The 25,480-nt window shown below is 58.4% G+C and overlaps 1 protein-coding gene and 1 long non-coding RNA gene across 3 annotated transcripts; one reads left to right on the plus strand and one right to left on the minus strand.

Moving 5' to 3' along the window:
• Positions 1-451: 451 nt before the first annotated feature.
• LOC116659071 lies at positions 452-16,405 on the minus strand. The gene is made up of 3 exons (XR_004314376.1): positions 16,321-16,405; positions 11,049-11,051; positions 452-463 (listed from the first exon to the last, which is right to left on the minus strand). It is a non-coding gene; the product is annotated as an uncharacterized LOC116659071 (long non-coding RNA).
• On the plus strand, positions 4,704-25,216 carry LMNB2 (lamin B2). Of its 2 annotated transcripts, none has more exons than XM_032466043.1 (12): positions 4,704-5,003; positions 12,099-12,235; positions 17,705-17,861; positions 18,001-18,126; positions 19,919-20,089; positions 20,222-20,347; positions 20,563-20,783; positions 20,860-21,139; positions 21,216-21,323; positions 21,803-21,922; positions 22,044-22,157; positions 22,488-25,216. In XM_032466043.1, exons 1-12 carry the CDS (start codon positions 4,740-4,742, stop codon positions 22,527-22,529), a joined length of 1,866 nt encoding a protein of 621 aa, XP_032321934.1. In that variant the 5' UTR covers positions 4,704-4,739; the 3' UTR covers positions 22,530-25,216. The 2 variants fall into 2 exon arrangements, with proteins under 2 accessions (XP_032321934.1, XP_032321933.1); XM_032466042.1 differs by having other exon boundaries at positions 4,706-5,003; positions 19,919-20,098.
• Positions 25,217-25,480: the final 264 nt, after the last annotated feature.

Here is a 25,480-nt window from a genome sequence, read left to right on the forward strand (position 1 = left end):
TACTATGTATTTTCTTATCATTGGAATCATCATCCGTGCCCCTCAGTTGAAAGTCAGCTCCAGCAGGCTGGAGTTTCCGTCTGTTTTGCTCCGAGTGGTGTCCCCAGGACGCGGGAGGTGCCAAATAAACACGTTCTGGTTGAAAGACTAAATGTGCCCCTGACAACGCTCTGAGGGGCTCAGCATTATGGTAAATGACTTTTTTTTAAGGAAGAAGTATGATTCTCATGTGAATATCTAATGAACATGTGTCAAGGATTGCATGTAACTCGTTAACTAACGGAAGGACTGGTGAGACGTCTTCTAGACAATCGGGAGGCGGAAATGAATGTGCTTAGGAGGTGCAAAATGTTCTTTTTTATTTGGGGGAGAGGAAGGTAATTAGGTTTATTTATTTACGTATTTAATGGAGGTCCTGGGACTGAACCCAGGACCTCGTGCATGCCAAGCATGTGCTCTACCGCTGAGCTGGACAGACAGCAAAATGACACAGGCCAATCAACACTCTTCCATCGGACAATTTACATTTCTGTGGATGCAAGGAGATTAGCCCAGAGTGTGCAGAGGACGCGGTTCCCATAGGGCAGCTCTCACTTCAGACACCCGTGGTGAGATGGCGTCCCGGGGCCACCTCCACTTAGACCAGCTGGGTTCAGATTCGGGGTCCCCATGGCCACTCTCGGGCTCCAGAATTCACCAAAATGACTCAGAACTAGCAAAGTGCTCAATTTATGATTACATTGTATTAGACTTTTCAAAATAGCACCAACTGGATGGCTTAAAACAACCTGGGTTCAATCCCTAGAACCTCCATTAAAAAAAAATAAAATAAAAACCTAATTACCTCCCCCCGACGAAATAAAAAATAATAACATATATGGCTTGCATTCTGGTTTTTTCTTTTGAGGATATTCCTTTTTAAAATTGAGATATAATTGTCATATACCATTGTGTAAATCTAAGGTGTTGATTCGATACAATTATATGTTGCAATAGGATCTGGACCATAGTGAATGGTTTACACCTCTATCAGGTCACATAAGTATCATTTCTTTTTTGTGGTGGGATATTTTGTTTCTGTTGGGACCGTGTGGTTCTACACAGCAGCCTGCAGGAAGCTATCTTTTTCATTTTTGAAACATGAAATATATCAAACAAAGAGCATCAATAACTTACACGTCCATCTTGAAGAATAGAGACATTCACAACCACCTGGCTTCCAAAACACAGCCACTTACGTTGACTTCTGGGTTAACCACATCTCCATTTTTCTTTTCAATTGTCTCACATTTGTAGCACCCCAAAGTAACATATCAACTAGTTCACCTGGGTTTTGAATTCTATTTTTAAAAAAGCATATTGTAAATATTCTTCTGGACTTCACTTTCTTTGCCTGATCTTATGGTTGGGAGGTCATTCTGTAGGTGGTGCCCTCAAGTGCGTTCTTTTTCAGTGCTGTATAATATTCCACGCATCAGTCTACACAAAGCTATTGGTCTGTTCTTATCAATGGATATTTGGGCTGCTTTCAGTGTTTGTTTTCCTATTACAACAAAGAGTGAGGATTTCAAAGCTCAGATCAAATCCTCTCCTATGTGACAAGGAAATGAGACAGTCCCTAGACAACAGCCAGCAAGGATGTGACTCCTTCCAGTATCAGTACAAATGCACTTGGAAGTGAATCCTGCCCCAGCAGCTTTAAACCTCTACATTTTGTTATGCAGCACTAGATAACTAATACACAGATGTTAGGTTACTTGTGTTTCCTTCTCTAATACCTGTCTCCACCACTGGAAGTTCTCATTCATTGCCATGTCCACCATCCTAAAATGTGGACTTTGCACTGGCTGGTCCCTCTCCCTGGAAGGCTTCTCCCCACATGCTCACCTGGTTGACCCCCTCCTTCTCAAATGCCACCTGCTCCAAGAGGGCCACCTGTTTAAAAATGCAACCCCCTACCTCCTGTGCTCCCAAGCCCCTTGTCCCGCTTTGTTCCCCTCACTTAGCATCCACTAACATGCCCTTTGTTAGCTACCTGTTCCCTGTCTCCCAACTTCATCCTTGTCAACTTCCTAAGAGCAGGGATCTTTGTTTTGGTCACTGATGCAGCCCCCATGCTTGGCACACGAACATGTTCAGTCGATATTTATTGATTCCATTAGTCCCTGCACCCACGTAACAAACAGCTGCCCCTCCAGCCCCAGGCTCTACCTGACCCCAGATTTCATTTGGGATTTCATGGGTCCAGCCCCAGGTTCCCGAGTTCTGATTCTAGATTCCAGGGTTAGCCTCCAGGTTCTGGAATCTGCTTTCCAGACTCCACTCCCCTCCCGGCTCTAGAATCAGAGCTCTGGAGATCCAGGTTCCAAAATCCCAGCCTCTCAAGGCTCCCGAATCAGGGTCCCCTAGATTCAGGCTCTGGAATCTGTGCCCCCCACCCAGATCCGGAATCCACAGCCCCCCAGACCCAGGATCTGGAATGAGTCCCCCCCTAACCTAGGTTCGCGAATCCGTGGCTCCGCAGATCCAGACTCCGGAATCCGCCATCCCCTTAATCCAGGCTCCAGAAATTCACAATCAAGGCTCGCGATCCGGGCTGGGAGCCAGCGGTAGCCGTTCGGCTGAGATTTTAAAAAATCTGGCGCCAAATTCCCGCGCGGAGCCGGGGCGGCGGCACAAAGTGTTGTGAGGGGAGATGGGGAACGGGGAGGGATGGATGGGGGCAGGGCCAGTCCGACCTTCCCTGGCCCGGGGGTTTCTCGCCCACCGCCTGCGCCCTCTACCCCGCAAAGCGGGCAGCAATTGGCCATTAACTTTCTAGCGCCCTTGGGTCAGAGCGTCGCGAGCGAGTTCGAATCCCGCCTCCGCCCCGCCCTTTCTGGGGGTCCAGGGACAGGTTCCCTGGTCGTCCCGTGCCTCAGTTTCCCATTCTGGATATGGGCCACAGCCCCTGCCGCGTGTGGCGCCGGGAGAGCCCGCAGAGTGGACAGGCCAGCTCCGCCAGGTGCCCAGGCCTCACCGGGGGCGGGGGCGGGGGCGGGGGAGCTGCCGGCCGCGGCTGTCGCCGCCCCACCCGCTCGGCGCCAAAATTTGAAAACTGCCAACGCCTCCCCAGCTGAGCGCGGGGAGGGGAAGCCCCGCGCCCCACCCACGGGAAGCGCGGGGCCTTCTGGGGCTTGGAGTCCAGTCCCCGGGGGTCCCGCGGTGGTGATGGAGGGTCTGGGGCGCAGATCCGGACAGAGTAGGGGCCAGATTCCATTTCACAGAGGGGAAGACTGAGGCCTAGACCCGCGAAGCCAGGAGAGGGGACGGCACGCCTGGCGGGGGGAACATCACAGGCAAAGCCCAGGAGGCGGACAGGACATCCCCGTGCCAAGAGGGGCCAGCGCGGTGGGCGGCGGCTGTGGCCCTGCAGGGCCTTGAACCTCAGGCCAGTGGGGATGAGGTCGGCCCGTGGCCCGGGGCGGTGGTGAGTGGGAGCCCTGATGGGGAGGGGGCTGCAGCTAAGTCTGGGGGATGGAGGGGAGGAAAAGTGACCCCCATGCCACCGCAAACCTGAAGTTCAATCACTTTTCTCCCCTCTGGCCCCGCCTCCTGTATTTCACTTACTCGTATTTTGCTTTAAACTCCCTCATGCTCTACCAACTGTCTTTTATATCTGGGATTCCTACCATCACGAGGGAGAGGCAGCAGCTTGGGTCCACAAGTAAGGACCACAGAGAATGCTGGGGCCCAAATATCCGAGCTGGAGCGACCCCGTTCTGTAGTTTTGCCTCTTCTGGACATTTTGTATAAATGGAATCATACCCTGTGCAGCCTTTTGCGGCTGGGTTCCTTCGCTGGGCATTTTTAAAACTTGGGGTATAATCGACATAATATTGTATTAGTTTCAGGTGTACAACCTAATGATTCGATATTTATATCTATCCGGAACGATCACTACCATAAGTCTAGGTAATATTCCTCACCATACATAGTTACAGAATTGTTTTTCTTGTGATGAGTTTTGTGTATTTTTAGGACTTTAGTGGGGTCAGGGAATGATGAGAATTTTTAAGATTTACTCTTTTAGCAACTTTCAAACGTGCAACACAGGATTACTGACTATAGTCACCATGCTGCCCGTTACATCTCTGTGACATTTACTTCGTAACTGGAAATGTGTACCTTTTGATCCGCTTCACCTACTTCACGGCCTCCCACCTTCCAGCCACCAGTCTGTTCTCTGTATACGTGAGCTTGGGATATTTGTGAGGTTTTTTTAGATTCCACATACCAGTGAGATCACCAAACATTTCTGAGATTCCTTCATCACCTTTAATTTTGGGGGAGGTGGGTAATTAGGCTTATTTACTTATTATTATTACTTTTTAAATTGAGTTACTGGGGATCGAACCGAGGACCTTGTGCTAAGCACGCGCTCTACCCCTGAGCTATACTCGCCCTCTCCCTTTAATTTTAACGAGGTTCCAAAGAGGTAACTACTTTATACAAGTGGGGAAACTGAGGCCCGGAAAGGAACCCGATTTCACACAGAGGCCGAGCTGTAATTTTAAAGCCCGGCGGTTTGGCTCGGGTCCCTCGTCTGAAGAGCGAAGGACAAGCGCGGGAAGCTGAGCGGGAAACTACAGCTTCCGGCGTGCCGCGCGCGGCGCCGGCCGGACTACAAGTCCCAGGCTGCCCCGCGGCGGCGGCGGCGGCGGGCGGCGGGCGCCATTTTGGTCGGCGGCGCGGATTGAATGAGCCCGCCGAGCCGCGGCCGCCGTTCCGAGCCGCGCGGATCGCGAGCCGCCGCCGCCATGGCCACGCCGCCGCCCGGCCGCGCGGGCGGGCCCGCCACGCCGCTGTCGCCCACGCGCCTGTCGCGGCTGCAGGAGAAGGAGGAGCTGCGCGAGCTCAATGACCGCCTGGCGCACTACATCGACCGCGTCCGCGCGCTCGAGCTGGAGAACGACCGGCTGCTGCTCAAGATCTCCGAGCGGGAGGAGGTGACCACGCGCGAGGTGGGCGCGGGGGCCCGCGGGCCGGGCGGGGGTGCGCGCTGGGCCGGGCCGGCCTCAGAGGGGCCCCCCGGGCGACACGTGCCGACTGCTTCGGGCCCTGCCCACCGAGGGGTCCCCAGGGGTTTCGGGGGCCCCGGGCGAGGGTCGTGCGCTTGGTTGGGCCCTGGTCTCTGAGGGTCCCCAGAGGGCTTGGGGGACCCCTCCCGTGCGAGAGGTGGAACCTGGGGCTGGCCCCGCCCACCGACGGGTCCGGGGAGATCTCGGGGGGTTCCTCGAGGGAGGGGTGTATGCTGGGGCGAGCCCCTGCCTCTTTGGGGCTTAGGGGGCCCTGAGTGAGGGGTGGAGGCGGGGACGGGCGCGCACGAGGATCCCCCAGGGGGTTCTGTCCCTTTTGCTTCTCCTCGCGTGCGAGAGGTGGAGACAGACACCGTCCCCGCCCACCGAGGGATCCCGGGCGACCTGGGGGGGTCCTCTGAGTGAGGGGTGCTTACGGGGGCGGATCCCTGCCCACCGGGGGTCCCGAGGTGCTTCACGTATCTTAAGAGTGAGGAGTGCAGTCTAGGGATGACGAGTTACCTGAGGTGGACCCAGGGAGTTGGGGGGTGGGGCGCCCTGAGTGAGGAGTGCTCACTGGGCAGGCCCTGTCTTCTGAGGGATCCCCAGGGGATACCCGGGAGCGCCCCCACCCCGTGCGCGTGTTGGAGATGCGGCATGCCCCGCCCACCGAGGAATCCGAGGAGCTCTAGGGGACCCCTGAGTGATGGGGTGTGAGCCAGGGTAGGCCCTACCCCTAAGGGAGGTTTGGGGTGTCTCTGGGGGATGTGTTTGGGTGGTTGGGAGCCCTCGAAAAACTGAGGGTAGGTTCTTGGGTTTCCGGGGAGACTGGGAGGCTCAGGCCTTCTGAGGGGGCCCTGAGGAGGGGTAGAGGGTCTCAGGAGGGTCTCAGGTGAATCAGGTGGCTCAGTTCTCCTTGGAACTTTGCGGGGGTCACGTGATGAATCCTGGGAGTTCGGGGTCTGGAGTGGGGCTGGGCAGTAGGCTCAGTCTTTTACCAGGGCCTCGGGTGGGTGGGTGTCCAAGGGTTGGAATCTGATCTATCCAGGGTCCCACGGGAAATATGGGAGGCCCTCAGTTGGGCTCCGGGACCTCCTTGGCTGATGGACCAGAGCCTAGTAGCCTGGTAGCCCCTTTGCCCTCCTCCCCTAGTGGGAGGAGGGAGAGACAGGAGGTCTAGGGGAACCAGCAGGAAGTTTTGATGCAGACTGAGGGAGAAGGGGCTGGATAAGCCCTGCCCCCTAAGAGGGTGTGAGGGCAGGTGTCTGGGGGTCCTGGTTGGGGTCTGTCTGACCGGTTCCCAACCTAATGCCCTCCCTGAGGCCCACCCAACCCAAGGACAGGTCCTCCGATTAAGGGGGAGGTGTGACCACTGAGTAGTTCCCCCATGGACCTCGTGGGGAGAGCTGGCACTTATCGCTCTGAGCCAGAGCCGCGGCTTCCCAAAGAATGGGCCAAGTGACCGACTTCAGGGAGGAAGGCAGCAGTGGTGGCTGAGGGGGGCTTGGGGGGGTCTGGGAGCCACTTGCCCTCTGTGTGACCTTGGGCAAATCACTTAACCTCTCGGTCTCAGTGCCTCCTCTGTAAAGTGGAGATAGTGATAACACACACCATTGGGGCTTGTCTACAGAGCTGTGACGAGTTCATATTTGTCTTTAGGACAAAACCAATAAAATAAAGGACAGGCACCCAGAGGGAGGAAGCCCTCCATGGGGTCTGTTGTCCATGTTGAATGGTCTCTGGGACAGGGAGCGGTTCAGAGAGAGTGGCCTGTGTGTTCAGGGAGGTGGAAGATCTGATGGTTGGTGGTGCTGTACTAGGTTGCCTGGGATTGGATTAAAACTTGGGATCCGAACCCTGCTTTTAACCTCTGTGACCTTGGGCAGGTCACTCAGCCTCCCGGAGCCTTGGTTTTGTCATCTGTACAATGGGGCTGGAGCAGCCTGACCCGAGCCCGGCCACCTGCCTCCACAGTGCATGCACGTCCCCAGGACTCGGGCCCAGTTCCTGTCCACCAGGCTGGCGAGCACCCGTGATCATTCCCCCCTGGCCTCTTGTCCTACCTGCAAGTGAGGCGAACCACAGCACTGACCTTTGGGCCTGGTGCTGAGCGTGCTGGGCCTGGTGGGCCTGGTGGATGTGGGGCGCCGGCCTCGCTGGATGGGTGTTGTGCCTGAGAGCACATGCTGGGGAACTTGATCTGGCCCCGGTGTCCAGGCAGTGGCGGAGGGTGGTTGGCATGCAGGCCTGGGGGTGGGAGTGGGGGAAACCCTCCCCACTGTGAGCCCGAGGGCTGTGCACAGGATCCAGGGGCACCCAGTGTGGCAGGTGTACTCGTGGCGGGAGTAGGGAGTTCCGGCCTGCTTGGTCTCCTGGAGCTTGTGGGAGTGGTGACAGATGCCCCTCTTGGCTGGTCAGTGTTGGGAGCTGGTCACCTACTGGAGGGAGGGAACCTGGAGCCATGAGGAAGGGTGGTCACGTGGGCTGTGTGGCACGAGTGACCTGGAGATGGCCGTGGGCTACAGACAGGCGGCCAGGCAGCGTTCAGGGCAGTGAGTGGGGCGGGGCGCACGGAGGGCCTGGACTTGACCGGTACAGCAGCTTCTGACCCTGGAGGAATCTGCCCCCAGGGGACATCTGTGGTTGTCACACAGGGGGGCTCCTGGCATCGAGTGGGTGGGGGCAGGGGTGCTGCTTCACAGCCCGCAGTGTCCAGGACACCCCCACAGAGGACGGTCCAGCCCCAAATGCCACTAGAGTCAAGGCTGAGGAGCCACTTAAGGAACCTCTTGATGGTGCCATTTAAAATACTGTGAGCGCACTGTGTGCTTGTGACCAGTCCTGCGGTCCAGGTGTGTAAGGTGACGTTCCCGTCCACAGACCCGTTTAGGCTCCAGCCATTCCCCTCAGACATCAGATGGTCCGTCTTTTGGCCGGGTGGGCTTGACTGGGGTGAGTAGCCATGTGCAGATATCCCTGGAGGGTTTCTGGAAGGCTGGGGCTGGCCAGCTTTCTGTTTGAGGATTGTGGGTGCTGGGGTGGGGGCAGGACTGGACCTGGAGGGAGGGGCCTTTCCCGGGAGCCTGCCAGCCAGGTGCTGAGTTCCTTCAGCTTCACTTTCCTTCCGTTTACCGCCCTGTGTCCTACTGCCCCTGGGGGTGGGCCTGGGAGCAGGAGCTGGGCTCTGGGAGTTTCTGGGGGGAGCAGTTATTAGGCAGTTTTCCCCCCCAGGGACGCAGGCAGGTCCTCAGAGGGCAAGTTTGGGACCCCGGGAAAAGGCCACCTCGGGTTATGTGACCCACCGCACCACCTGCCAGCTGCACTAACACATCTGTTGGGATTCCTCAAGCTCGGCGCTTGCGCGGTGTCATAAAAGACGAAACTAAAGGCCCAGGCTGTGCCTGAGGCTCCCACAGGACCATCCCCAGGGCCGCAAGTGCAGGGCAGCGCCTGCCCGGAGGACACCTGTTCACTGGGCTCAGAGAGTCTTTGTGGCAAGTCTGCCGTCCTGCTCGAGCTGCCTGGAAGGTGGCGCTTGGCTCTGTAGCGGTCTCGGCCTCACCTCGGTGCTGCGGCAGGGAGGCTGCCCCAGCCACATGGGCAGGAGCGCTCCAGGTTGTGTGCCAATAGAGGTTTTTTTTTTAATTGAAGTGCAGTCGGTTATAATGTGCCCATTTCTGGGGCACAGCACACTGTCCCAGTCACGCATATACATGCGTGTATTTGTTTCCATGTTCACTTTCGTTAAAGGTTATTATAAGACACTGAATGTAATTCCCTGTGCTGTACAGAAGAGTTGTGTTATTTTTAAATCTGTTTTTATATATAGTGACTAACATTTGCAAATCTCAGGCTCCCAAATTTATCCCTTCCCACCCCCTGTCCCCGGTAACCATACGATCGTTTACTCTGTCTGCGAGTCTGTTTCTGTTTTGTAGATGAGTTCATAGTGTCCTCTTTTTTTTTCTGGATTCCGCATGTGAGTAGTAGATAATATGTTTCTTTCTCTTTCTGACTTACTTCACTTGGGAGGACGATCTCCAGTTCTTTGTCGCTGCAAATGGCACGGTTTTTGTGTTTATGGCTGAGCAGTGTTCCATTGTACACGTACACCACAGCTTCTTCACCCTGTCATCTGTCGCCGGACATTTAGGCTGTTTCCGTGTCTTAGCTGTTGTGCGTCGTGCTGCTGTGAGCAGCGGGGTGCGCAGTAAAGCTTTATTTACACACTGAGATGGGAGTTTCAGGTGACTGACTGTGTCACAAAGTATCTTTCTTTTTTTTGCACTCAGCGTTTAAAAGTGTGAGAACCATTCTGGCCTTGCAGGCTGCACAGAGGCAGGCGGTGGGCTGGGGTTAGACCTGGGTGTAGGTGGTGCCTAAGTTAGACAAGCAGATGTGTGCGCGCGCCCGAGGCCCAGTGGGAAGGACGCAGTCCGGGCACACCTCGTGCCCCTGGGCCCCCTGGGCCTGCGGTCTTCGTGCTTGCAGGTTGGTGGTGGCCCTGCCTCAAGGATGACCTTTGTTACAATACTGGCTTTATTGCGGGGGTCCGGACAGGAACCCACTGGGTCCCTGAGGCCTGCGTGCACTTCAACACGACCGTAAGAGTCCTCCAGACCGCCAGGAATGTGGGGCCTCGCCCCAGGCAGAGTCTAGTGAGGTGCCCACGAGCTTGGTCCCAGACAGGAGCATGCAACGTGTTTCTCATTACTCGCCTTGCTTCCTAGGCCACGTATGGACGTCCAGACAAGTGGTGGGGGCGTGCAGGGCCCCCACTAACGTCTCACATCGGTGGTTCTCACAGCTCACCAGCACGTGTTGCCGCATCACCCTTAGCTTCGTTCTGATCCCCTCAGGTGCCCGTCACGTACAGGCTCCCGCCTCCGGGCCCCTCCAGGCTGGGACGGTTTCCCCACGTGCTGGTTCAGACAGAGTGTTGGGATACGCGCCCCCACTGGGGTTCATCAGGTGTTCTCTCATGGCCTGGCCAGGGCAGGGCAGGTGCGGCATCTTGGAATATTTGTGAAATCACAGTTGGTGCTGGGGTCCATGGTGGGCGGGTGGTGGGTGCACGCAGGTCACCTGCTGGCTCTCCCAGGGCCCGGGCTCTGAGGCCTCCCTTATCTCGCCCTCGCTTCTGAGGGTGTGGGGCATCCACGCTGGAGGCCTTGCCTGAAACCCCTCCCGGGTGCTAGGCCCTCCCTTGTGCCTAGGAAAGTTCTGGCAGGTGAGGTGTTGGGAGAGAGGGCAGACACACATGTGACCCCAACTATCTTTGGATGGTGGAGCTGGCTGCTTTTGGTGACCGTGGGTTTATTCCAGAGTGTGGGTGTGTGTGTGTAGGGGGTGGACAAGGTGCAGGAGGGAGAGGCTTGTCCCTCCCCACCGTGTTTCCCCCAGCAGACTGTTCTACCCTGAACCCTGATGGGTCAGGAGAGGGCAGTGTGCTGTCCTGTGCCTCAGTTTCCCTATCTGTGAAATGGGCCAAGACACGAACCCCTCTCGACCTGTGGGATGAAATGACCTGGAGCTGCTGGATGGAAGTGGGATACCCAGGCCCAGGCCCAGGCCCAAGGGGGTGGGAGTCTCAGACCAGCTGCTAAATCCCACCTCTTCTCAGATGTGTCCTGACCTGCCCAGTACAGTTTTGACCCTGAGAAGCCCCACATCCAGGAATCCCCTTGGTCCCAGGCAGACCCCGAGTGATGAGGGGCTTCGGCAGCGCCTCTGAGCCCCTCAGCTCAGGGCCTTTCCCGTGAAAGAGGGAGTGACTCTCCCGCATCTGAGCTGACCTCCAGCCCGCACTGCTGTCCTGTAGCTTCCCGGGAAGTGGTGCCACCTTCAAAGCCACTGTCATCCTGTCTGCCTTCTCTGCCAGCTTTCTTGAGGTGTAATTCCTATCTCGTTTAGTTCCCCCGATTAAACTCTGCAGTTCAGTGGTTTTCAATATGTTCAGTGCTGTGCAACCATCACTGCTAATTCCAGAACATCCTCATCACCCCAAAAAATCCCCGCCTCAGGGAGGGGCAAGATAGGCGCAGGGGATTAAGGGGTACAAACTATTGTGTATAAAGTAAGTAAGCTACGGGGATGCGCTGTACAGCTCAGGGAGGGCCCGTGTTTTACAGTGACTGTAAACGGAGTATAACCTTTAAACAGTGGATCACTGTGCTGTACGTCTGAAACTTATATAATGTTGTACACCAACTATATCTCAATACAAGGGAAACAGAATCACACTGAAAAAAAAGAAAGAAACCCCGTCCCCATTAAGGGTCACCTCCCTTCCTCCTTCCCAGCCCTTGACAGCCAGGAACCCCCTCCCTGTGTCTGGGGACTGGCCTGTTCTGAACGTCTCACATCTGTGGAGTCACACACTGTGTGTCCTGTGTCTACTGCTCTCACTGAGCACCGTGCTCTCAGGGCCCGTCCACGTGGGAGCGCGTGTCAGTGTCCTATTCATGCAGCTGAGTGATGTCCTGTGTGCGGAGGGGCTGTGCTCTGTTTGTCCATCATCCGTTGATGGGCACTTAGGTTGTTTCCACTTTGGGGCTGTTACGAGTGATGCAGCTGTGGACACGTGTGCACAGGTTTTGTGTAGACGCATGTTATGTTTCCTGGGTAGATGCCCAGGAGTGGTTGCTCTGTTTAGCATCCGAGGAAGCGCCAGCCTGTCTTCAGTGGTGCCTGCACCGTTTTAATCCCCTGGCCGTGCATGGAGGTCCCCATTTCTCCGTGTCCTCACTGACCGACATCTTGACTGTAGCTGTCTCGTGGGGCGAGGTGGTGTCTCACTGTCCTGTGGGTCCTGGCTATCTGTATACACACGCTTGGCCCTGTGCCCCTCGGTGTGGGGCGGGGAGGTGGACAGGGATCTGAGCTGTGTGCCCAGCAGGTGGGGCAAGTGGTGGGGCCAGCCGGGCAGGCTGGGGTTGCCCCCGGCATTGGCAGGGCCAAGCTGGTGGGGGAGTGTCAGGGTGAGGGGGGCTGTGTCTGCTGTCGTGGGAGGGGCCTTCACCCTGCCTGCTGTCCCCTCAGGTGAGCGGCATCAAGACGCTGTACGAGTCGGAGCTGGCCGATGCCCGCCGGGTGCTGGACGAGACGGCCCGGGACCGCGCCCGGCTGCAGATCGAAATCGGGAAGCTAAGAGCAGACCTGGAAGAGGCCAACAAGAGGTGGGTGCAGCTAATGTGGGTGCCTGGTTCCGGGGCCTGGGGAGGGGCTGTCACCCTCTGGGTGGTGGGAGTCCTGTCTGAGCAGCGCCCTCACTCGGGCGGCCCTCCTGGGAGCAGGCTGGGTAGGCGGGGGTGGCCTCTGGCCGCCCCGTCCAGCACCCCCCACGTAACTTGGCCGCAGGGAGATGTAAAGCCCAGCAGCCGCCCCGGGACAGCCTCTGTTGGTAGTTGCCTCTCCTTCCGCCGAGAAGGGGCGCCCCACGCTGCAGAGCCCCGACTCGGCCCTGAGCCCCGCTCAGGGCACCAGCCCTGGGAAGCTGGGGGCGCCCGTGACCCTCAACGTCATGGTCTCCTGCCTGCCCGTGAGTAAAAGGCCTGGGGAGTTTGGAGAGCGAGGTGGTGCTGGCGGTGATGGTAGCAGAAGGAACACAGTGATTTAAGCACCTCAGGTGTTCAGGTCGAGGACCCCGAGCGGAAGCAGATCCCCGCCGTCCTCACAGCCGCCCCGCAGGGCCCTACCGGCACCACCTCCATTTGCGGGGGATTGAGCATGAGGCCTGCGGGCTGGTCCCCGGTCCCTCAGCTTGGCGGTGACTGGCCCGAGGCCTGGCCCCTGGCCCCCGGCCCCCGAGTCCCCGCTCCTGGGCCCAGCAGCTTCTGACCACCGCCTTCCTGTTTGCCAGATTCTTTTCCCTTTTTTTTTGTTTTCTTTTTAATATAATTGATAGACTTTTTAATTATTCTAAGTAATAGAGGTGTTTGTTTGTTTGTTTGTCTTTGAGTAGTTTTAGGGAAAAGGAGCAGTTTACAGGAAAATGAGTGGCAAGTCCAGAGATCCCCAAATCCCCTCTGGGGCCCCGATGAGGGGCCTCTGGCGTCGCCGCGCTGTTACAGTTGGCACGGCCGCGTGCTCACACGCTCTTACTGAACGAAGTCTAGCTGACGGGGGAGCGCACTCTCTTGGTGTCCTGCCTTCTCTGGGTTTGGACACATGTTTACGGATGTGTCTGCCCTGTCACAGGGTCACACAGAGGACCTTCCCTCCCTAAAAATCCCCTGTGCTCCCCCAACTCGTCCCTCCCCGCCGACCCCCAGAAGCCAAGGGTCCTCTTAAAGTCCCCATAGCTCCGCCCTTTCCGGAACGTCCTAGAGTTGGAATCACCTGTGTTGCTGTGTCAGCCTGCCTCTGTCATCTGATGATGTTTGTTTTCGGTTCCTCCGTGGAACAGAACTGAGAGCCAGAGACAGACCCACACAGTACAGTCACCTGGTCTGGGACGGAGCAGCAAAGGCAGGGTGTGTGTTTGTAAAACGGCTAGGTAGACTGAATATCCCATTAATTTATTACCTTTTTTAGAAATCGTAAATTACTTTTGTTGTCATTAGCCTTTATAAAACGGGGTCATGTGTGGGTTTTTTGACATTACACACGTGCGCAGGTTACATTACCTGTGAATTCATTTCAGGGCAGCAGAGGGAGCAGTGCAAAACACCTGCGGTTGGGGGCACTGGGCCTGACAGGTGGAGAACCAGTGATCTCAGGTGTTCGGGAAGCATCGTTTCCTCAGGAAATCAGAGGGCGCTCTGCCCCCAGCCCCCCTTCCATAAACCCACTGTGTGGACTTAGCATACTTTGTACCTGTGGTTCAGAAGTCACCTGCAGAGTTTCTCCTCTACATGGATTCTCTGATTCAGATAACACGGACGTGCCCGCCGAAGGCTCTTCCACCCTGAAAACGTGCACTGGGTTTTTCTCTTGTGTGATTTTGTGGATGTTGACCAGGGAAGTTCCTGGCTGGTAGGCTGTCTGGCCTTTGTTCCGCCCCCAGGGTTCTGGCTGGGGCACACGAGCTGATGCCGGCCGAGGGGTGGCTCCGGCCTCAGCTCAGCGCAGCACGGCCCACACTGCCCGCCTCGGAGGGCCTGTCACTCCGGGGAGCCCTCTCAGCTGGGGTGCAGGGCTCTGTCCACTGGGGCTTCACTGGGGCTGGCGTCCACTCGATCAGCCTCTGTTGAGGGTGTCTCCCCGGTGAGTGCTCAGAGGCAGGAGGAGGCACGCCGGGAGGACTTCACACATGCTGCAGGGGTCCGGCCCTCCCCACGGTCGTCAGCCTGGGGCGAGATTCAGGTCACAGGCCCTCCCGCCATCCTGGCACTCACAGGGCTCGTCCCCCCTGGGCACTCTTGTGCTGGCCCAGGGAGGCCTCCCTGCACTCTGCACACTCTCCCTGTCCTCTCTCCCGCGGACACCTGCTCACATGCTCAGAGCGGGGCCTCGTGCTTGGAGGACTCGCCGCAGCCCGTACGCTGTAGGGTTGACCCTGCACCTGGCCTCCTGCTGGTTCTGGAACTGACCATAGCTCTGCCGCGGTCACTGCTGTCACCCGGCTGTTTTCCCCATGAGCCCGTCTGCTGACCAGCTCAGCCTGAGTTCCATCCTGAGTCAGGCCACGCATATCCTGGCCCAGAAATCTCCGGGAGTGGAGTTAGGTTTGAACTCAAGACACAGTTTCCCCAAGTCTGAGGCCTTCGCGGCTTCCACCTCAAATCAGTGTCTCCTTGAGGCTGAATTCCAGTTGCCTCGAATGGCTCTGGCCCTTCCTGGGCAGCTTGGCCTGCCCTCGCATTCTCAGTCTCCCCCAGCCCGAAGCCGCGCCACTGCGTCCTCCTCGGGGTCTGTCCTGGCCAACACGTTGAGGACAGGTGACCCCGATCCTGAGAGCTGCCCCCACCATGAGGACTTCAGTGCCCGCCAGTCTAATTTATTACTTTTTCCTTTGTTTGCTTTATTATTTTACAAACATTTGATCTTGTTTTATCTGACTGGGAAACCAGCCGAGGGGTGGGTAGGCTTAATCCTCCTCCTGGCCCCACCCTGGCCTTTCTTGGGCCGCCCCCATCTGGAGATCACAGGGAGAAGCTGATGTGCGTCAGGGAGCCCAGGCGGACAGTGAAGGGCGGGGTGTTCACTGCCTGCTTGCAGACCCTGGTTGGGTGCTGGGGGATCAGCATGCGGGCCTGGTGGGTGGACTTGGCCGAGCCCAGCTTGAAGACCTGGGTCTGCAGGCGTCTCTCCAAGAAACCCTCAATCTTCAGGCCCCGGGGTAATCCAGCTCCCCGTTGCCCTCGTCCAGCACCCCAGTGCGCACTCGCCGCAGCCGGGTGTCACCTTCAGATGCCATGGACCCTTCGCACCCGGTGTCAGCACCTCTGGGCAGCCTTGCGGACCTTGGCCAGGGTAAACCTGACCCTGCAGACCTCACATTTGTTCCTGAGCCCACACCCGCCGACCAGCTCCAGTTCTTGGTCAAGGCAGGACTTCTCAAAGGGTCTCCACAGGGTCACATAGATTTTGCGACAAACCCAGCTCTGGGCCACCGTCCGTGCCTACGTGCAGGCTCTGGTAACTGGGAAAGAGCCATTTTTTTTTTTATTAAAAGTGACTTGTGCTTCTTGGAGAAGATAAAGAGAATTCGGAGGCAGCGCTGCCCGCCCCCAGCCAGCGCAGATTCTGGACACCACACCCCCCACCCCAACACCTTCTGTCCTGTGTGTTGGCTGCTTGTCTGGGCCGAGAAGTCACGCTTTTCTCTGTGTATCAGAGTCATAGGTGCTCACTGTCAGGAAAGCAGATAACGCGTTTAAGTTAAACAGAAGGACGAACGTCTCCATGAGCCGCCGCCCAGACAGAAGTGCCGAGGCCTGCCTGATGCCCCAAGTCATCCCACCTTTTAAGATCTGAGCTGAAGGTGGACGCCTGCAGACAACACGAGGCTCCTTAGACCAGTGAGCCTGGTCGCCAGTGGCACAGTGTCACCCCAGCCCCTGGGCCGTGGCTTGTCCCAGCCAGTCCCACAGGCTCCCGAGACACTTCGGGCGACGGTCACTTCCCTCGGTCTGATGTGGGCACGGTTGGGTGGGCAGGCGTTTAAGCAGGACAGCGACCACAGTGGTGTGGAGGGCGTGACGGCAGCAGCTGGGCTGGTGGCTCTTCCTCAGGGCCCCGCTCCGAGGGAGGCTTCCCAGGCACCCGCGCATCGGCAGGTGCCTCCCCGAGGGCTCTCCGTCTGCCAGCCCTCGCAGACAGGGACGTGGTGGTGTGTGTAGCCCCGAGCAAGGTGAACTTCCAGGCAGGTTGCATCCGGTGCTTTTCTGTTCCTAGCAAACATACCACTAAGACCCTGAGATGCTGGGAAGGTGCGTGCCACCTGGAGAACCTAGCAGGTGGGCTCTCCCGCAGTCCCCGGGAGTTACTGCTGTGTGAGTGAGTGGTCTGCCCTAGCGCCTTGGAGCTCTTAAGCGGCAGGCACTTAAGGCAGTGAGAGGCGCTGGTGTGCCTGCTTTCTGGACCATTCTGTGCAGCTCTGTGGAGCCCTGGGGCTGGGTGAAGTTGCTCTGCATGAATTCTGCACCCCTGGGAAAGAGGGACCTGGCTCACGCCAGCCCCTTCGTGGCTCTGAGGGCCACGCCTGCAGGACAGAAAAGTGCAGGGCCCGCCCCACACGCGTGTCCTGCCCTCCCCTCCCCTCCCCTTCACGTCCTAGAGGCAGCAGATTTCGCTGTTGTCTCGGACTCCGAGAAAGGTCTGCCTCATGAGGACAAGCGTGTTCACAAGGCTGCAGGACAGCATTTCCATGAAGCTGGCCTCCAAAATGATTTGTCCAGCAAGTGATTTGCCCAGACCCTCCAGGGATGTGGGGTTTGCAGCCCCCACCCCCTACCCTGTGAGCAGAAGAACCAGGACTGTGTTGAGCCCAGAAACGTGGGCTGGGAGACCCTAGACCCTCACGAAGGCCATGGGTACGACACCTGGGTAGAACTGCTGCCCCGGGGCTACCAATAGGACTCAGGACCAGGGTGGAGGTGGGGCGCAGCACCAGGGATGCTGCCCCACCCCCCGCAGTGCCCACAGGGAGAGGCCCAGCATGTTCCCATTGTTGCTGGGCATGGCCCAGTCATTTCCTTGGTGGGGACCTGGGTGAGCTTTCAACCCCAAGAAGCTTTAGAACAACATTAAGGAATGTTCATGCCATTAAGACTTGTGTGTTAAAAAGTCTATTTGGCATCTAAACCTTTAATGTTGGAGGTAACTGTCTCTCAGTAGCCTGTCGAGGCATGCTTTAAAAAGCTTGAAGTTTACAAATGAGATAAACTCTTCAAAGGCTAGGATTTTAATTTGTAACTTTAACAAGTTATACATAAATTTTTTAAAAATCAGAGTTCTCCCCTAAATGCTCCCTCCTGTGTCCAAAAGTGTCAGAAAAGGACTTGAAACCCCTTCCTTGAGGGTTATTTTGAGCAGTGGGCCGGGTCCCCGTGGGGCCCAGAAGGTTTGAAGAAGGGGCACCTTTTGTGTGGACAGGTGAGGCTCCCTTACCGGGAGCAAGGATAGGTCCTGGCCAAGGCCCAGAGGTGGTGGACTTGGCCTTGAGCGCTGGGCTGCTGACTGACTTCCCTCCTGACTTTCAGTGCTAAGAAGAGGGAGGGCGAGCTCACGGTGGCCCAGGGCCGTGTCAGGGACCTGGAGTCTGTGTTCCACCGGAGCGAGGCGGAGCTGGCTGCTGCTCTCAGCGACAAGCGTGCCCTGGAGAACGACGTGGCAGAGCTGCGGGCCCAGCTGTCCAAGGTAGTGGGGCGGGGTGAGTGTGGTGGGGGTGGTGGCCCAGGGGTCCACTGGGGTAGGCTGCCTGCATGCCCCCCACCTGAGGACTGTGCATGCCCTGCAGCCGACAGAGCATCACCAGCCACCTATCTTGTGTCTCCAGGCAGAGGACGGTCATGCGGTGGCCAAAAAGCAGCTGGAGAAAGAGACGCTGATGCGCGTGGACCTGGAGAACCGCTGCCAGAGCCTGCAGGAGGAGCTGGCCTTCCGCAAGGACGTCTTCGAGGAGGTGGGTCTGTCCTTCCTGCCTCGTCCTGCCTCGCGGGTCCTCATCCCTGGGCTCGTGGCTGTGTCACTCTGATTTCCACCTCTGTCCTCCTGCCGTCCTCTCTCTCTCTCCTCTGTATGTCTGTGTCTCTTATAGGGACACCTGTCGTTGGATTTAGGCTCCCCTCTGGATAATCCAGGGTGGTCTTCTCAACACCCTTAACTTAATCCCACTTGCAAAGTCCCTTTTTCCAAGAAGGTTACACTGGCAGGTTCTGCGAATCAAGATGTGGGCACACCTTTGTTGGTTGCAGGGGGGTGGGTCACCATTCATCCCACTGCAGAACCTCCCTGGCCTCCTAATCTCTGGACCTCCGCTCAACATAGCCAGCCCAGCTGGGAGCCACCAAGAGTCCCGGCAGGTGGAGCTGGGTTTCTGTGCCCCTGCGAGGGGCTGGTGTGGGGGCCCGGTCCCCAGGCCCTCCCACCCCATCACCGCCCATTGTGCTGTCACGGGGAACAGAACCCTGGGCCTGGGCGCCTCACGCACTCACTGCCCGGAATTGCTGCTGGCAGGAAGAATGCCCATGCAGCTGCGGAGTGGCCTCCAGCTTCAGCCAGGCCCGGCCGGAGCCAGAGCCACCAGGGGGGCTGTGGTGGAGCCCACATCTGTCAGGGATCCCGTGAGGAGACCCATGATAAGGCCTTGGGGGGCAGGAGGGCACCCTGGGGAGGGCCCCAGAGGGTCCCTGCGAGGGGGGCTCCATGAAGGTCTTGTGCAGGCCATGGTTCCCCCATGTTCCTCAGTTCTTTGTAAAAAGAGTTGGCTTCCTTTAGAAACATTCCTCTGCTTCCTACAAACTGGTGGTGCTGATGAATGATTTTTGCAAGTTTTCTAGAGTGGAACTTACCCTCCCTGGAGCCTGAGGCCCTGATCTCTGGGGCTGCCTCGCCTGCCCTCGGTCCCACCACCGTCTGGTCAGCTCCTGGCATGTGTGGCTGGGGCATCCGTCAGCTGGTCAGTGTCTCGTCCCACCGCTGTCCTGAGGGCCAGTCCCTCCATCTTGGACCCCAGGCACCTGGGATGGGCTCTGTCAGTTCTTTTTAAAATTCCCACACCATGAAGCTTTCAAGGTTTGCAATGTGGAGTGGGTATTAGCCCATTCACAGAGTTGTGTAGCCATCACCTCTTAATCCAGAACATCCCATCACCTCAAAAAGAAACTACCCATTACCAGTAGCACTTCAGTGTCTCTCCTTTCTCTGGTTTTCAGATTGAGATAAAATTCAAATAGCAAAACTACTTTCAAAGAGTACAATTAATTTGATGACATTTAGTACATTTACAGTGTTGTGCAACCTTCACCTCTGTCTAATTCCAGAGCATTCCATGCCCCAAAAGAAATCCCGGTCCCCACCAGCAGTCACCCTCCCATCCCCCCCTCCCCAGCCCCTGACAGCCAGGAGCCCCCTCCCTCTGTCTGTGGACTGGCCTGTTCTGGACGTCTCACATCCGTGGACTCACACACTGTGCGTCCTCCCGTGTCTGCTTCTCTCCCTGAGCTCGTGCTCTCAGGCTATGTCCACGTGGGAGCGCGTGTCAGGGCTGCTCTCCTGTTCACGGCTGAGTAATGCCCCCGTGTGTGGAGGGACACGTGGTGTGTTTATCGGTTGTCTGCTGAGGGACACTGGGCGGCCATTCTTTGGTGGTCTGGAGTCGTGCTGTGGGGTGTGAACCAGGGACCAGGCCGCTCCCCACAGGGTTGCTGTCGGCACAGCTGGGGCTGGGGCGTCAGCACGCGGTGTGTCCCCAGGAGGTGCGGGAGACGCGGCGGCGGCATGAGCGGCGCCTGGTGGAGGTGGACAGCAGCCGGCAGCAGGAGTACGACTTCAAGATGGCCCAGGCGCTGGAGGAGCTGCGGGCACAGCACGAGGAGCAGGTGCAGCTCTACAAGCGGGAGCTGGAGCAGACCTACCAGGCCAAGGTGCGGCAGGTGGGCGGGTAGGCAGGGCCCCACCCCGCGCCCCGCCGCCGTCGCCCTGTCCCCTGCCCTCCGCCCTCGCCAATCTGCCCGCCCCACGTCCCGCCCTCACCACTCTGCCATGCCCCACCCCAGCTGGATCATGCCAAGCTGAGCTCCGACCAGAACGACAAGGCGGCCAGCGCCGCCCGGGAGGAGCTGAAGGAAGCCCGCATGCGCGTCGAGTCCCTCAGCTACCAGCTCTCCGGCCTCCAGAAGCAGGTGAGCCCTCGGCCGTGTGCCTGCTCCGAGCCCCCACTGGGGCTGCGGATCCATGCTTCTCTCAGGGCCTGGTTTCTGCACCCAGCCCGCCGCACCAAGGGGCCTTCCCGCACACCGCTGGCCCCCGGAGGCGGGGGAGAGGCCCGGAGCTGGATGGCCTTCTCCCAGAGATAATGCGCAGCCTGCGCTGACCTGGCGGTGTGGCCCCGCCCCAGGCGAGCGCAGCCGAGGACCGGATCCGAGAGCTGGAGGAGACCATGGCGGGGGAGCGGGACAAGTTCCGGAAGATGCTGGACGCCAAGGAGCGGGAGATGACGGAGATGCGGGACGTGATGCAGCAGCAGCTGGCCGAGTACCAGGAGCTGCTGGACGTGAAGCTGGCCCTGGACATGGAGATCAACGCCTACCGCAAGCTCCTGGAGGGCGAGGAGGAGAGGTGGGCGCTGGGAGGTGGGGGCGGAGCACGGCCTGCCCTGGGACAGCCAGTCACTCCCCGCGCCCCCTCCCCGCAGGCTGCAGCTGTCCCCCAGCCCGTCGCGGATCACCATCTCGCGGGCCACCTCGAGCAGCAGCAGCAGCAGCGTATCCACGGCCGGGCGCCAGGGCCGCAGCAAGCGGAAGCGGCTGGAGGTGGAAGAGCCTCTGGGCACCGGCTCGAGTGGCCTTGGATCCGGCGGCAGTAGCAGTGGCAGCTTCCACCTGGCCCAGCAGGCCTCGGCCTCAGGCAGCATCAGCATCGAGGAGATCGACCTGGAGGGCAAGTTCGTGCAGCTGAAGAACAGCTCGGACAAGGTGAGGACCCCACCCCTCGGGGGAGGCCCGCCAGGGCTCTTCCCGCAGCTGTGCCAACGGCCGCCCCCTTTGCCAGGATCAGTCCCTGGGCAACTGGAGGATCAAGAGGCAGATCCTGGAAGGGGAGGAGATTGCCTACAAGTTCACACCCAAGTACGTGCTGCGGGCCGGCCAGACGGTCACGGTAGGTGCTGCTGCGGAGCGGCCAGAGGGGGGCGTGGGTGGGATGTGCGGCGCGTCTGGGTCGGAGGTGGGGGCGGGGAATGATGGGGGGCACCGGCTCTGAGGACAGCCACCTGCTCTCCCTGATCACCTGTGTGCCCGTGTTTCTTTGACGGGTCCTCCCTCATCCTCCCTTGGGGAGGATGTGCCAGGGGTCCATGGTGGAGGTGGGGCTGAATCTAGGCTGTCTGGGCTGGTGGCAGTTCTTGGCGAGAAAGTTACCAGCAGGGGCTCTGGGGCTTCTGACCCCAACTTGGCCCATTGGCTAGGATGGGAGCCTGTGGCCGCTGTGGACCTCCGTCTCTTCTTCCATACCCTGGAGATCATCACGCCTGGCCCGGACCCAGTAGGGCTAGAAGGATTAAACGCCCAGCGGGCAGGCTGGTGATACATGCCACTGGGATGGGAGCTGATGTTAACGGGGGCCTCCTGTGTTCCCAGGTGTGGGCAGCCAGTGCAGGGGTGGCTCACAGCCCCCCCTCGACGCTTGTGTGGAAGAGCCAGAGCAGCTGGGGCACGGGCGAGAGCTTCCGGACCGTCCTGGTCAACGCTGATGGGGAGGTGGGTGCCTGCCTCCACCGCAGCCCTGGGGCTTGTGTGGGGCAGAGCCACCCTGACCACCGCTGCGGGCTGGGCCCCAGTGCCTGGGTGGGTGGGTGTCTGTAGCTCTTGTCTCGCACAGGAAGTGGCCATGAGAACCGTGAAGCAGTCCTCGGTGGTGCGGGAGGCCGAGAACGGGGAAGAGGGCGAGGAGGAGGCCGCTGAGTTTGGAGAGGAGGATCTTTTCCACCAACAGGTGGGGCTCCCAGGAGGCACACGTGGACATGCCCTTGAACATACACACACGTGCACACGCCCTGCCTTCCTGGGTCTGAAAGAATTGTCGTGTGTCACGTAGGTCAGAACAGAGGTGAGGGAGACATGGAAGGTTCTGGAACAAGGACTGTTGAGGCAGGAGCTGCTGGCCCTGTCATCTTGTTGAGAGCCAAGCTTCCTGTGATGGCTCAGGCCCCGGCCCCGTCCAGCTCCTCCCTGGTGGGGGTGGGGGGCCACCAGCTACCTGCCTGGCCAGGTGGGCGGGCACCACCTCCCAGGCTCACCTCACTGCTGCCATCCTTCCTTCCAGGGGGACCCGAGGACCACCTCTCGAGGCTGCCGCGTGATGTGACTGAACACGCCTCGTCACGCGTCATTCTTTACCCAGAGCCACTGAAAACTATTTTTATATCATTGGCTTCTTTAGTCCTTGATACATTTCTAGAGAATTTTTAAGCAAACTGCCAGAGCGTGGGGGGTGGGTCTTCTGTACCCTTTGTCACCACCGCCCAGACTGTCTCGGTGCCCCGTCACCTTTCCATAGAATTCGAAGCCCAGGAACCTAGTGCTCATGGCCTGTGGGTTTGGAGGCTGGAGGTTGGGTAGGGGGTCCGGGGGCCTGTCACTGCCTCGGTCTCCGCCACAGCCTGGGGCCAGGACTGGAGAGGAGGCCTTGGGGTGGACAGAGAGCAAAACGGTGTAGGAATCCAATAGTTGTTTGTTTCATTAAGCTTTTGAGAAACCAAATTCAGAATCCAGGTTCCGACCTGGTGGGGGAAGAGGCACCCCCGTTGATGGTGGCTTAGCCGACCAAGGACCGGGACGAGGAGGGGAGCTGTTGGGAATTGCAGGCTTTGACTATCCGGCTAGGGCTCTGATGGGGTGGGCCTCCCCGCTCCGGTCCTGGCTGCCAGAGCCGCACGTCCCACCGCGGGAACTCTGCAGTTGAGTCCCTCCCCCTGGGGGGCAGCAGCGGGGAGCGGAAATGGGCTCGGGGACAGCTCCGTTCTAAGACTTGTCCCCAGGTAGGCATCAAGGGGACATGTGACCACCCCGGAAGCAAATCTTGGACTTCAGGACGATGTCCAAGTGTAGCCACCATATCCCGCCCTCCCGCCGGGAGGAGGGTGACTGCGGGATGAGCCAGCGGCCTCCAGTTCTCCAACTCTGCCCTGTGTTCCTACGCGAATACTGTATCCTCGCTTCCTCTCTGACTTTATGCTGAAATGATGGTTCTTGGACAGACCTGGTGCCAGTGCCCCTCCCCAGGGGCTCCGTGTCACGGTCTAGCTCCTGGCTGCCGAGACCCTTCCTTGCGTCAGCTAACCTTTATACCCCTGCCACGTAGATACACAGAAGTTATTTTTTTAATGGATATTTATTTTTTTACATCGGTCAGTACACAGATTGCCAGGATCCCACCTCAGGGGCTCGCTTGTGCCGGGGTCACCAGGACAGTCCCTTGAGGGGGTGGCGTTGGGGGGCCTGTGTCAGTGGGCTCTGAGCCCCCAGACGGCAAACTTCCTTCAGAAGGTGCAGCTCAAGTCTTAAAGACGCAATGCTGAGCCAAGCAGGCGGCCTGAGTGCCAGCCCCGGGGCTCACCCTAGGCTCGGAGCAGCATGCTGGCCTCCGAGTGTCCCGCTTTCCTTGGGAGGGCACGAGGCCTGAGCCAGGCAGGAAAGTGTCAGTGGCCACAAAACCAGCCCTGCTGTGAGTCCAGAATCTTCCTGCAGCCCCGTGCTGTAAGTCTGGGCATCCTTCCTTGGCCACCAAGTTCCTGGACTGTGGGCTGTGTTTCCCCTGTGGAGGGAGACAGCTCCTTGGGGAAGGTGCAGACACTTGTTTCTGGTGGGCCCCTGGAGCGCTTCCCTGCACTAGTGACACGGCACCCCGTCCCCACGTATGACCTTCCCCATGAGTGCTTCCAAGCCCCCGAGGCCACAGGCTGGTGCCCTTTGCCGCTGCGTAGCAGGAACTGAGTGAACAGTAAGGATCTGGAGCGCCTGATGAGGTGCTGAGAGGGTGGGTCTAGGTGGCCCTCAGGCACGTGGAAGCTCTGCCCTAGTTTCAGCCACATCCTCTAGGTATTTTGGGAATCTCAGGATCAAAGCTGTGTCCTGGAAGTTTGGGTCTGTGAGTTGCTGATGCAGTTTTGCAGGCTTGGCCTGTGGACAGGAAGGAAGAGGGCACCCCCCACCCCCACCCCAGCAGGCCCAGAGCCGCCTGGGTGTCTGCAGAGCCCGCAGGCTGATAGGCAGGGGTTGCTCCCAGAAGCTGATTTCTTCCTTGCCTCAGGGCCAGTTCTAGATCTTACCCCTTGCAGTTAACTGCCTGGCTAAGGTGGAGACTCCAAGTGGCCCAGGCAGGGGCTGGGATGCCCTTGGCTGGTGTGGGGAGGGGGTTCCAGTTGTGGCTGGAGGTTGGTACGAGTCATTGGTAACCAAGTATTTGGAAAAACAGAGTAGAGTCCAATATTAAAATGTCAGCCTTGGCCTGGGGAACAATTTGCATTTGTTAACAAGCAAGCTTAACTAATCCACTTAAAATAATGCAGACGTGAGTTTTTTTTCTAAGCCCCCACCTTGTGACTATAACACCCTCCTAGGGAAAACGCTCGGCCCAGGCCTCGGGATGGGGCCAGTGAGGCTGCCCTTGGGAGACACCCACACCTTCCCCTGGGACCTGGGCGCTCAGCTGTGCACAACAGCAAGGCTTCGGACTTGGGCTGTTTTTACCCACACCCAGCAGTTCTATTTATATCAGCATAGCCGAGCTGGGACTGACATTCCTCAAGGACACTAAAGCTGCTGGAAAGGTCTTAATTCCACGCCGGAAGGGGGTCACCAGCACAACATGCTAGTCGACTCGGCTTCAAGAAGCCGGCTGTCTAGACTCATTTCACAGATCTGTTGGTGATTTTTAAGGTGCATGCCAAATGTGTGGTCTTTTACTTTCCCTGGTGATTTGTAATATACATTTTATGACTGGAAACTTTTTGTACAACACCCCAATAAACATTTTGGTTTTAAATTCTCTGAGTCGGTTCCCACGCCCTGGTGATGCGCTGTGGAAGACCCCACCTCTAAGGCCTTGTTTTCTGCATTCTGTGCTGTCGGTCGTGTGACACTCCCCACTCCCCCCCCCTACCCCGGCTGCAATGCGCAGTGTGGATTTGCTCGCTGCCCAATACGCACGCGCGGCGGGAGCCCCTGGGGGCGAGCCTCGTCAGACCCCTTCCTGAGTCCAGGCGGGGGGGGGGTCGGCTCCTCTCTGCGCGTGCGAGGCGGGCCCCGCACGGCCTT

Source organism: Camelus ferus, chromosome 22 (assembly GCF_009834535.1).
Source record: "Camelus ferus isolate YT-003-E chromosome 22, BCGSAC_Cfer_1.0, whole genome shotgun sequence".
In the NCBI taxonomy this organism is placed as follows: domain Eukaryota; kingdom Metazoa; phylum Chordata; class Mammalia; order Artiodactyla; family Camelidae; genus Camelus; species Camelus ferus.